Source organism: Cebidichthys violaceus, unplaced genomic scaffold (genome assembly GCF_023349555.1).
Source record: "Cebidichthys violaceus isolate CVI_PGR_0920_01 unplaced genomic scaffold, fCebVio1.0.p SCAF_13, whole genome shotgun sequence".
NCBI lineage: Eukaryota > Metazoa > Chordata > Actinopteri > Perciformes > Stichaeidae > Cebidichthys > Cebidichthys violaceus.
In genome coordinates this window covers 8,821,330-8,834,585 of record NW_027176296.1, presented here as the reverse complement: position 1 = coordinate 8,834,585, position 13,256 = coordinate 8,821,330, and the positions used below count along the sequence as shown (strand labels likewise).

The 13,256-nt window shown below is 40.1% G+C and overlaps 1 protein-coding gene across 6 annotated transcripts in view; it reads left to right on the top strand.

Annotated features, from left to right (window-relative positions):
• lrp8 (low density lipoprotein receptor-related protein 8, apolipoprotein e receptor) overlaps positions 1–13,256 on the top strand; it is a 165,792-nt gene that overhangs the window by 118,781 nt on the left and 33,755 nt on the right. For all 6 annotated transcript variants that reach the window (XM_068707665.1, XM_068707662.1, XM_068707666.1 and 3 more), the window contains exons 5-9: positions 28–402; positions 3,793–3,915; positions 4,918–5,040; positions 7,610–7,729; positions 9,522–9,647. In XM_068707665.1, the coding sequence (XP_068563766.1) occupies positions 28–402; positions 3,793–3,915; positions 4,918–5,040; positions 7,610–7,729; positions 9,522–9,647 (867 nt within the window). The remainder of the gene's footprint in view (positions 1–27; positions 403–3,792; positions 3,916–4,917; positions 5,041–7,609; positions 7,730–9,521; positions 9,648–13,256) is intronic.

Below are 13,256 nucleotides of genomic sequence, written 5' to 3'. Positions count from 1 at the left end.
CATCTACCTGTCCCATTCGTCCTGTAGATGCCAAGGCCTGCCCCTCCAAAGACTTCCAGTGCCGTAACGGGAAATGTGTGGCACCTATCTTTGTGTGTGATGGCGATGACGACTGTGGGGACGCCAGCGACGAGGAGAAGTGCTCGGCTCCCACCTGCGGCCAGCACGAGTTCCGCTGCAATGACTCGGAGTGCATCCCTGCCCTGTGGAGCTGCGACGGCGACCCGGACTGCAAGGACAAATCGGACGAGTCCATGGAGCGCTGCAGTCGGAGGACGGAGCCCCAGAAACCTCGCTGCCCAGTGGGCGAGTTCCAGTGTGGGAGCGGGGAGTGTGTCCACATGAACTGGAAGTGTGATGGAGACGCAGACTGCAAGGATAAATCGGATGAAGCAAACTGTCGTAAGTCATCTGTTGTATTTAAGTGTGGAAATGAGTGTGTAACTGAATGGCTTCTAAAGGATAATGCTGCTGTTGTTTGAATTATTAATGAATAGACCAAATGTACCCTATCAGCAATGACCTTCTGTGTAGCCACAGCATGATCCTGGTGTCATAAAACCCAATCTTGTTGTTAGCCATTGACAAAATCCTAATTAAATCCAACAGTCAGTTTATTCTGAAACAACTCCATGACTGTATTTTCAGTCTAGCCCAGTGTACGTAGCCTTGACGTCACTGCACATGCTCAGGGACACAGCTTTGCTTGTAATTTATATTTGAACTGTTCATTATAATGAAGGAATATGTTGTTATTTAACATTTATGTTATGTGTCTGTTACTGTGTGTTACAGACTAAATTAATTTAATGAGAAATGTGAAAAGTTAATACCAGCTGTAGGCTTTAATGAAGGTGATTAATGCATACTAACAATGTGTAGTGGAACAATGGTTATGTGTGTGTGACTCACCACTACTGACGGAATATACTTCAAAGGCTGACATGCCATGTATTGTGAACAAAGACCACGAGACAAATGTTGTTGTGCTACCAAATGATTGAAGGAAGATCAATGCTAACTTGATGATCCATGAGTGTGTTGCCATGCAACCATGTGATCTGTGGAAGCAGAAGGAGAACTTCTGAATGTGTCTGACCATATGAGTTTTGTTTTGTGAGAGTGTGTGCGTGCTTGCATGTGTGGGAGGTGAAGGGCCTTCATCATGCGAGACCCCCATCTGGTGTCCTCTTCACACTCCCACACACCACTCAGGGAGATGACAGCAGCCTCGCACATACGACATGATATACACACACACACACACACACACACACACACACACACACACACACACACACACACACAAGCACACACTTACTTTCACACAAGACTCAGGCAGAAGCAAGTGTTCTAACCAGGCGGCAACCTCCGGTTCTGCCGATTGAAGCCGATGCGAAGTGTCTTAAAACTTGCATTCTCTCTACTGACCAGCAGGGGGCGACTCCTCTGGTTGCAAAAATAAGTCCTATTGTATGAAAGTCTATGAGAAAATGACCCTACTTCTCACTTGATTTATTACCTCAGTAAACATTGTAAGCTAAAATGAGTTTATGGTCTCATTTTTAGTTTCTAGTCTTCTTCAATACAGCATGATGTTTATTTAGTCAATTATGATCCCATTTAGAATCAAATACACCATAAAACGGAGTATGCTTTAGGGCGGGCTTACTGCGATTGACAGGTCGTTGCAGCTACCAGAGCCGTATACAGCGTCACTACGTCACTCTTCCACATTCCAAATATGGTAACTCCTGTTCATCGGATGCAAAAAGCCAACAGTCTATGGTTCTAACAGACACCTGGATACATGATGATCATACCCGTGCTACACGTACAGTCACAGACAGGCAGATTTTCATGCACATACAACTGTAAATACAATGAAATTGACCATTGCACTTCAAAACCCTTTGATTATTAATATGTATTGTCTTTGAAGTCAAAATGACTCTGTAGGTATTCACTGCATGATGGGATATCTTTTGATATGGATATATTATAATAACTTGGTTCAAAACAATATGCAAATGAGTCATAGCATTTAGGATTTAACATTTGATGACTTTCCGGGTCATCAAATCAAACTCACCACTAAATGCCACTAAATCCTACACACTCTTAGGGTTTTTGTCCTTCGTTGTTAGTACCTTTAACATTTTTACCTTATAGTTTCCACTACATTAAACTAATCAAGTATCCTAGCTTAGCTTCACTGCCAAATTATATCTAAAATGCTGCATTCAGTTTGCTAGCTTGCTGGCTAAAGTAAGACATAATCCAGGTCTATGATTAATGGTTCTATTTGGCAATAATGACATGAATAGAATGAACAAAGTGGGTCTACACAAACAAAAACAAACACAACAACATAATTGAATTGTGATTCTGACAGAGTGACGGAAAGTGAAGTGGTCTTGCCTTGTCTACACGTGCCAGTGCGCTCATCTGTCTCAGTAACCGTGTTCACTTTTCAACCTTTCATCATTGATGCGACAGGAGCTGTGTGTACTACTCCATGTATTTGATTCAGTCTGTGTGGATGCTCGTCACATTGTGAATGAAAGTGGGCGGTTGGAGGTTTGTGTCAAACAAGATGTAATAGTTTCAGATGTCTGCAAAATGTAAATGAGAGAGGAGAGCACAGCTTGGGGAGGTGCAACATTTCAATGTAAATCAGAAATGTGAGAATGATTGCATATCTCCAGTTTGTTCTCTCCTCCTCTATTCCGTCAAGCTTTCACACAGACTCGTCCCCTGGTTGTTATCTTCCATCTTATTTGAAACATCCGTCTCCATAATCTTGTGTTACTTCACAGACATGCCGAGACAAGTGACTGTGAGAAGGGTGACAGGAGGTTAATGTAAATGAGAAATGGTCAAACCGTGTCTCTAGTTGGATCCCTCCTTTTCCTCCTGCCAGCATATCTGCAGATTGCAATCCATTACTATTACTATTCCTAGGGATTTATCATAATTAGCTGAGCTCAGGTCCCAATCATTTGGCTGAAAGAATCAGCACATTTTTGTGATGGCACATGATTATGACCTCTTCAGTTTGCAGATTCTAGCATTAACATGTGTTTATCTTTATTTTTAGAGCATTAGAAGTCAAGAGTCAGCATATCTGTGTTCATGTAAAGGTGCACACGTCTTGCACATTTCAGTTTGCTCATTTGATGTGCTTGTATGTGTCTGCTTACCAGCTTACATGTACTGCTGTGGGTGGGGTGCTCGCTTGGTGTGAAACGGTGTGTGTGGCTGTGTTTTATTCCAGATTTCCTGATACAGTGATAGTCTTCCACTCATTGGCCTCCACAGCCATCAATCATGTCTGCCTCCGTTCCCTTGGTAGAGCCAGTCCAAAACACAACACATGAATAATTAAACAGCCAGTTAAAAAGATGAATGAGTTAAATAAACCTGCTCTCGCCATTAGACCAAGCACAAACAAATACCCATATACACTTGCACAAACACACATACTCAATAGGTCACTGGATGTGGGCTTTCCTCAGACAGTGAATGAATACTTGCCTCGTTTTCATTTCCGTCGGGGCTTTTTCTGTGCAGGTAAGAGTGGTGTATGACTGATTACTGTTGGATTGGAACGCATTCCAAGTTGGCCTGATTAAAGAAGCAAAACAGATACTGCACACATGCACATCTTCATAGATACAGTTGAAGAAGAGAAATGATGGGCTGAATGAGACCAATAAATTATATTTTCACTGAAATAATAACAGGTCAGCTCATTCTAATGTATATGTTTGTGTGGTTTGTGTTCCTCAGCCCTGCTTACATGCCGACCTGATGAGTTCCAGTGTGGCGATGGATCCTGTATTCACGGCACCAAACAGTGTAATAAAATTCACGACTGTCCAGACTATAGTGATGAAGCTGGCTGTGTAAACGGTAGGTGTCGGATGAGTATAGGTTGTTGAACATGCAAAGAACTCACATTATGTACTCCATGCAGGTCGTCAAATATGTTTATTTATTTGCTTGTGAATTTTCTGAGATTCAGATTACACTGCAAAGAAAAGTGCCAATAGAACTCTTTAAATCTTAAATCTCTGTTGAAAATTATCAGCTTCATGCATTTTTTTTGTCATTTTGTCATACTTGATTCACCCTAAAAAGAAAAAAAAAAACTATCCATTTTCAACTCTAACACTGCAAACAAGATTCACAGAGGATATAGTAGAAAGTAGCACAGATGGCTGCAGTTAGTCTAGAAACTTTAAAAGAAGTACTGCTGAAGCAAGAGGCCACAATGTCCCAGAGTTAAGAGTCTCAGCAAGTTTTCTGCCTTAAATCTCTTTTGACGTATACAAGAAGTGTAACAAGTCACAGTGATATTTTATTTAACCACTCACTGCATATGGCTTACACATCACCCTGAGTTTACATATATTAATACACAGAAAAGCCCAAGGTGCCTGGCTGTGAATTTGATCTCGAAGCCTGTGTTTTTAAGTGCAGTAGAGCACAATATTGTTTGCAAGGGCATCACATTTACTCTGCCTACCTAAATCCTTTCAAACACAGAAAATAAAGAACTGCCCTACAAATAATGATATGTTAGCTGAATTTTGGTGGCATTGGTTTTTTTTTGTTGCAGAATACTAACCAGTTTCAACTGTTCAGGATTTGTTTAAGGTTACATTCACACCAAATCAGGCTTTTTTTTTTTGTTTCCTGTCCCCATCACCGAAGCTTAAACGCACTACCCACATTCAAATGAATGAGAGGACTGGCTTCCAAATTAGCGCAACGCCTGGTTTGGTGTGAATGCAGCCTTAAGACACCTACTTAAGTACCTGAACATTGTGTGTTTCTAGCTGCAAAAGAGATCTAGCTCAGTAAATAGAAAACTGATCTCTAACTTGGTGGTGTGTTGTGTCTCCACCACAGTTACAAAGTGTGACGGGGCAAGGAAGTTTCGCTGTAAGAACGGGGAGTGTATTGACAGCAACAAGGTGTGTGACAATGTGAAAGACTGCAAGGACTGGTCTGATGAGCCCATGAAGGAGTGCGGTAATTAGTCTTTGTTTCTCTTCACACACACCTACATACCCATATACTCATTAGTACTTTCACCATCTCTTGCATACATGGATGTACATATACACTAGTGTAATAGCACAGATACACACATTCATACCCGGGCATCTACGTAATGTGGGTGGTCACTCTTCTTAGTAAAAGGAGCTTCATTTTATCAAGGCAGGGTAAATCAGGACATTTCTCGACCGCCTTGTTATGATCAAAGAGCCAAGCGACTCTGCCCTCTGGTGCGATCTTAGCCAGGAAATCGTGACTGGACTACATTACCCATATGGAACCACACAGATTATCTATACACCATAGATAATTACCACTTAGCGAGCTTCAGTCACGGATCTCACATGACAAGCAGCGCAATCCAACTGCACACAGAGAGAGGCTGTTGAGAAAAACATACCTGTTAATTAAATATAATTTAAAATGTATTAAGAACATACGCTGCTCAAGTACATGTACAAGCAGAAGACTCAAGAGATTACTTAAGGGGACTGCATTTCACTCATGGTCTTGCTCTGAAGTAGAAGCCAGGGACGTGGCTATGAAATGATATGTGAGAGTGCTGCCCTTTCAGCAAGCTCTGATATCCAGGCAGATGGATGTACACTGTAATGAGATTGACTTGAAACCATAGCATTAATGTTAAACATGATGTTCAGTGTGTTTCAAGGCAGACCTGCACCTCCTCTTTGTCTTCGCTATAACTTACAACTGCCATGATGCACAACATGGATAACGCAATGGTTAAAAATCATAAACTCATAAAACATGTGCAATTGTGCATTCAACATGCTTTAACATCCATGTGTACTTGCCAGCAGTCTTCTTCCCTGCGTTTGTTGGCACATTGCAACATTTTTTGTTGCATTACCACTGCCAACTGTCAATCACAGCGTGAAACTGAAGGAAGGATGTGAAACATGTGCGTGTATGATACCAACAAAATGGGGACCCATTCATTAAAAAAAACACTTAACTAATGGTCCAAAACTTCTCCGGGTCCTTTCAAAGTATATGGGCATCTAAACATTGCATTCATATGGTTTAACATCTTGCCCCAAAACCGTGTTTATTAAAATACTATTATAATAACTTCTCATTCTTCTGGGAAGGCTTTCCACAAGATTTTGGAACTTTGCCGCAGCGATTTGCACCCATTCAGCCTCAATAGTCAATAGTCAAATGATTATTCATCAACGAAGCTCAGTGCAGGCCTGTCGAGTTTTCTACACCAAACTCTAAAAAACGTTTCTTTATGGACCTCGCCACTTTGTGCAATAAGGTTTTGTCATGTAGAAAAAGGAAAAGAACTCTCCCAAACTGTTAACACAAAGTTGGAACAAAGGGGAACTTCAAAGATTTTACATATCAAAATTTAAAATATCAAAATTAGTTGTTACAAATATCTGTCCACATACTTTACACACACATATACCACACTCACACACATGTAGTATATTATCTAGCTGTCTTGCTAAAATGAATTAGTTGAAAATAGGTTTTCATGTTTTCACTTTCTTTGACCTCAATACTATGTTTATACTGAGTTGATTAGTTGTAATCTGATAGAATACTCTGGCTATACTGTAAATAGCAACCATAATTTGAGTCAAATGCCTCTTAAAGTCTACTTCCGTCTTTCTCTCTCTCTCTCAGTCTCTGTCCATTTCTATTCTTGCCGTCTCTCTCTCCCAGTCTCACTGCCTCATATCACAACCTGTAGCTTTGAAGCTTAAGTCTTTAATGTAAGCCGGTAATGAAGTACCAGCTCTAGTTTTCTGTAGCGATCTCTCTCTACACCCTGGAGGGTAGTTGAAAGACAAAGGAATAAACGGAGGTGTAGAAACAGATACAAAAAGGAAAGGAAATAAAGGAAGCATAACTGAGAGGGATTCCAATCTGTTCTTCTGTTCTAAAATACAACAACAACAAAAAAGAAGAAAAACAAAGAGCAAATGGAGAGACTGAGATGAGAGGAAGAAGGACAGTGTGTGCCTGTGTAACAATAGGCATCATTGTGGAATGGCACCTGGTAAACGTGTCCAAGCTCCCTGCTGGAGAATGGATTGATTCCAGGTGCATTTGGCTCAGACTGTGCCTATAGGCCATAAACACACACACACAAGCAGGCCCATGGATATACTGTACACACACACACACACACACACACACACACACACACACACACACACACACACACACACACACATATACACATATACTGTCGACATACATCCTTTTTCTACTGCTTTTAAGCTCAATGTGTTTTTTTGTTGTTGTTTTGTATGGAAATTCGATGTGTACACAGACATACTTTACAGGACTAACTTATCTCAACTGGCAGGTTGATGAAAACTATGCGCATGCACAACTTTCGGTGTTTGTGTTTCTGCCCAACTCTTTCTTTGTGCTTTATCCAGGCTGAATGTTTTCTGTCCAATAACCTGCTGGAGTTATTTCATATTCAACTCTACTTTTCTTCCCTCCCCTCTTGTGCCCACCTCGTCCTCTATCCGTCCTCCCACTGCCCCTCTCTCAACAGGCCTGAATGAGTGTGCAGACAACAATGGCGGCTGCTCCCACATCTGCAGGGATCGCAGAATTGGTTATGAGTGTGACTGTCCCTCTGGGTATAAACTCCTGGACAAAAAGACTTGTGGAGGTAAAGAAAAAAGAAATTATGCACAAAAAAAAATACTGCCTTAAAGCAATACTTCACCCAGAAAATGACCATTTATATATTAATTAGTCAACCTGTGTTATCTTGAATTCCTGAAGAGAACTTTGCTCGCAAGCCTCCGCATTGAACGGTGAATCAATTAACGGAGAAATGTCTTGATGAGTTGATGTAAATGGCTTCCGCATTTAACAACAGCAAAACTAAATCATCACATACATTTGTACAAACTCTCACACAACTCGTGCTGCCGCAAGCATCAGACTGTTTATGCAGTGTGTTTTAAATGATACGGTTTTAGCTCAGATGCATTTGTTTGGCAAGTACTGATCATTCGACTAGATAAATGACACTTGGATTAGACTGCAAGAGTTTTAGGAGAGTTTGTCAACGGATGTTTACACAAGGTGAATAATTGATAAACAAATGGTCATTTTGTGAGAGAAGTATTCCATAAACGCAGAAGACTTCTTTATTTGGCCTGTGTATTTAGCTCTGTGATAAACCATAGGAGTTCCGTGAGAGTTTTATAGAATTTCCAATCCCTAACTATTGGTCATATTCTGGTAAAAGGAACATTTTGAAATAAAATATTTGGAAAAGTGCTTGTTTTTCATTAAAAATGGAGTAAAGACTTGAAGCAGGAGTAAACTGGTGCAAACACAACTTGTTTAAACCACTCAAAAGCAGCCATATTTCCATGTTTTATCTTCTTTTTTAATACACAATTTGTAATATAGGGATTTGGGGGCAGTTAGAACACAAAAACACTGGGTGCAATCGTGGTTTGGTTGCCAGGCCCAGATTCTTGGGTGGATCTATACTACATATGAATCTGTCCATGATTCCAACATTATCTTCATAAATATGTTGCATAGAGTTGGTTATGTGATGCAAAAATATAGCTCAAATGATGTAACAGTCTGAAATCACATTGCCAGATTTTAGCATTCTTTCTCCTCCACAAGTTAAATGAACAAAATAAGATACAAAGCATAAATAAGTCAGCTTTAAAGCAGTTTGAAAGTGATTTGTTTTACTTCAGACAGAGCCAGGGAAGCAGTTTCCCCTGTTTTCCGTCTTGATGATAAGCTTTAAACACATCCAGGATCCTGAACTCAGGGAGATCACATTGGTATTGATCTTCTCATCAGGCTGTGGGTTTGCTGGCAAACAAGCCACTTCCCAAAATGTTGGACTGTTGTTTTATGGTTTTATTTGGTTTAAGTTGTTTAAATGTACCACCCTGTGACTGAGTATCTCTGTTGTGCTAGCAAGGACAACACATCTGTGCAGTGGACAGGTGAAATAATCTGTCGACACAATATTCAGTCATATAAAGACGAGTTCAAACCAGCAAATCAATGAAAAATGTCCAACCACCAGATCCCTTCTTTGACTTAGAAACAGTATGATATAGAATAATGTTTAGACATTTGGTAGAACTAACTTCTAATACACTATAATGATCCATCTAAATGAAATTGAAATGGTTTTCTCACAATTATTACTTAACAAGTAACAAGCATGCATATTTTTTCAAACCATGTTTGTCTGTTGACGCTCCCTGCCTGAAAGATAAAGATAAATCCTAGAAACTCCATTTGAAGAATCAGTCTTCATTTGAAGTGAAGATTTTTTTGAGAAAGATTGTTAACATGCTAGATAGAGAAAATGTACTTACTCTTATTTCTCACTCTTAAGACATAAATAACTTGTTGTGTGTCTGTAGTGTTGTTTTGATCTTCATGTCTTTGTGCCGTGTTTCTCTACACAGACATAGATGAATGTGAGAACCCAGATGCCTGCAGTCAGATCTGCATCAACTACAAAGGAGATTATAAGTGCGAATGCTACGAAGGCTACGAGATGGACCCTGCCTCTAAGACCTGCAAGGCTGTGGGTGAGTCATTTATCACACGCACACACACCCTTGCACCCATTTGCTCAGGTAAAGACACACACTTTCATAGATGGATGTTCTCACAAAAATACAGACATGGGCACACATGTACTCGAAAGGAATCACACGTCGAGACTAGCTCTCGTATACACCAATTACTCTCCCGTTCCAGCACCCGTAGCTACCGAGGCACATCCCACACTATTCTCACACTGAGAAAACGAGAGGCTTGCTTTGTATGGAGGCCTTGCACAGCAATCTGTGCAAAGATAAATATTTGCCACCTTTTTCTGCAATCCCCACTAATGAAAAGTTTGCAGCCAGCTGCCTCTGCTCTCTCTCTGGAGTGTCAAGGGAAGGGTGTTGTGTGGGGAGAGGGCCTGCCCACTCAATGTGGGATGCAAGCAGGGTCCCAGTTCTCGTTGGCCTGGGTAAACATTCTGAGCAGTGGTATGAATGAAATTAAAACAGTGTCCTCAAAGTTGCACCAGGCAAGGTTGTTTCTGGGAAATGGTCTGTCTAAATCCTGAGGTGAAGATGCAACTGCAGCTTCTTAGCTTGCACTAAAAGTGCCTTTTGAAAAGCTCCATGTGAATTCTGGGTGTTTTTGATTCACTCCCCCCATTATTCCCAGTCTTTAACAATTATTTCTGTCAACAACCATTTAAATGTGCAGATAGTGTTTTATGCTACTGCTGATAAATTAGAGCTACTGATGTGTAGTGATGTTATGATAAAAGTTGATATATATTTTACACCTAGCTGGTCTGAAAGCCGAATTTCAATGCTGTTGGTAATGTCAAACTTTTACATGAAAAAGAAAAGACGAGTAGTTGCAGCCCTAGAGAGGATTGAAAACTATTTTCAGTTCATTATCAGTGTTTTATCTTCTGTATTATAAATTCTACAGGAAACATAACCTCTGGGCCTGGCAGTGTTAATGCCTTGCAACTACACATTTACCTAAATTTGGAGTGGAACCTTTAACTGATTGAGTTACACAGCAAATTAACTTTTTTGTGGGACAAGAGAGAGAAAAGAGTGTTATTAGTGATTGCCGCCATCGGTCTTTGGTTGAGTCATTATAAGGTGAACAGGTCTGTTAATGAGGGAGCTTAAAGCTGAAAACAGGCCCTCACTCCTAAGCTAAGTGGCATAAAAAACACCATTGATTACTTCATGCCTCTCTGTGTGAATCTTTATTACTGTTAAGCAGCGCAAACAGTCTTTGTCAGAGGCCGGGACATTTATTAGAATAGAGGATAGGCGAGCAGCCGGGGAAAAAAGATAAATGGATGGATGGATATCTCTCTGCTCATTGAAGTAATGTGGAGATGCATCCGCACTGTCTATTGTGGCAGATGTTATAGCGTGCCAACGGAGACAGCATCAAGAGGAAGAGACAGAAAATGTGACAGGATTATTATTTATGCTGAAGTTTATTTATTCAGAGGCACAACTAGAGATGGGACCATAAATACAGAGAGGTTTGGCTTGTGAAGCTGACGTAATGTGGACCTAATGAAGCTGTATTTGCCTGTGAAATTGTTCCTAGACGCTCGTATGTGCACCCAATCACACATGTGCATGGCCACACACATCAGCATGCGTATACACTTTAGGATTCTGGTCACACAGTTGAACACGCAGTTATTCGAGGAGTCTCATCAATGTTAGTACACAGACACTGGACAAGAGGAGTGACACATTCTTTGATGAGATGTGGCACTTGCCGAGTGCCAATATTATTTACACATATGGAAGTTAAGGCTGTTATTTGTGCTTTTGTCTCAGAGGCACACAGCAAAACACAATGTCATCCTCAAGTTAAACGCAATGGCATATATAGTTTTTCTTCCCCCTGTATTCTGTACTTAGTTTATTGTATGGGATAAATTGAGCCTGTGCGTTGTCCAGTGTACAAAGAGTGCATTTCATTCTAATCCTAACACATGGTTTCAGGCTCTGCAGAATAATTTCGAGGTAATATGCAACACTAGCAATGCTAATTCAAAGTAAAGTCCCAGATTAGAGTCATGATGCGTTCCCACCTCTAAGCTGGTGTTTGTGAATGTATGTTGCGTGTTTGTATTAGTACATGGCAGCGTCCATTAAGTCCCCTGAGACTAATTGCATTCATTGTTTTACACTGTTATGGGTGTGATGCCACTCACTGAGTCGTCAACTTCAGTTATTAATATTGTGTGTGTGTGTGTGTGTGTGTGTGTGTGTGTGTGTGTGTGAGAGAGAGAGAGAGAGAGAGAGAGAGAGAGAGAGAGAGATTAGGCCAGGACCAAGACCAAGACAGTGAAAGAGAGGAATGGAAATATGAAAGCATAAACATCTAGGTAAATAAAACACCTATCCCCCCACTTCTTAACATAGATTAACTATGTGCTACAAAATTAAGCAATGTAAATAATTTTATTCTTGTATATTCAGGATTGCTAAACAACCAACAACAAATATTAAGATTTGAAGTGTCACACAAAAACAATGAACAGTCAACATTTTAAATTTGTGACCACTAATTTAAAATGGCTATGTGAACTAGCTTTCATTAGCATCACCTATATATAAAAATGACTGATCCCCTAATTATTTTTAAACCTATCATTTCCCATGAATTCAATAGCAATGATTTTGGGGGCCAATATTTTGTGTACTGAAATATGCTAACAACCACATACATATGAATAAATTGCTTTTTTATGACAAAACTAAATTAAAAAAAATTGAGGTTAAGAATAAGAAAGATGTGACAGGATGGGTAACATTACAGGTACACCCAAAAACTGGTGGATGAAAACAGGACACGCTGTCACAACGATGCAGAGGAAATTTACAAACTGCCTGTGGACCAAAGTCTTACTTTCTCTTTTTGCTCTTGTTTCCTTCTCTTTGTTCCTTGTTGTCTCTCTCATCTACAGAGTACTGCGGATTTAACCACAGTGCCAAGAGCAGTTTTTTTTCCACATTTGACAGTTTGAGCACACACTTTTCAAAATGAGTTTCAAGCTGTGGTCAGATTTTCCCCATTGTCAAAAGATTTTGCCATGGGACCCAAGATGTGGAACACTTGTCAAACCTTGTCTCAGTTTTTCCTGTTGTCTCATACTTTTACTAGACAAGCACATACCATTGAATTCTGTCTGCCTTTAAGAATGTTGGTAATATTAACCCAGAATACAAATGTGCACGTGTTATATTTATCATCTATTGTGTCTGTCTTTTATTCTTTCAGTGACCTATCAAGATAGTGGTCACATATTTAAAATGTTGGTGCACAAATTGTTAGAAGAGGAACAATTTCTCAGGGATAATCTAGCAGTCCATCATAGGATTAATGGAAGGTTATATAACTTTGTCATGAGGAATGCTAGCAAGTAGGATGACTTTCTGACTTTTGACAGAAGGTTCATTTCTGTTCCCTGCTGCAGCATCTATTCATTATTATACAGCATGCTTTGTAACAAGCTTGGCTGACCTAGACATGTGTGTCTACTTCCAGACATAACATCATCCTAATAACCTCATCCACATCACCATCACACTGGCTGCAGCTGAACACCCCCATCATCTTGCAGAATTTCCTACCTTTGTCTGACC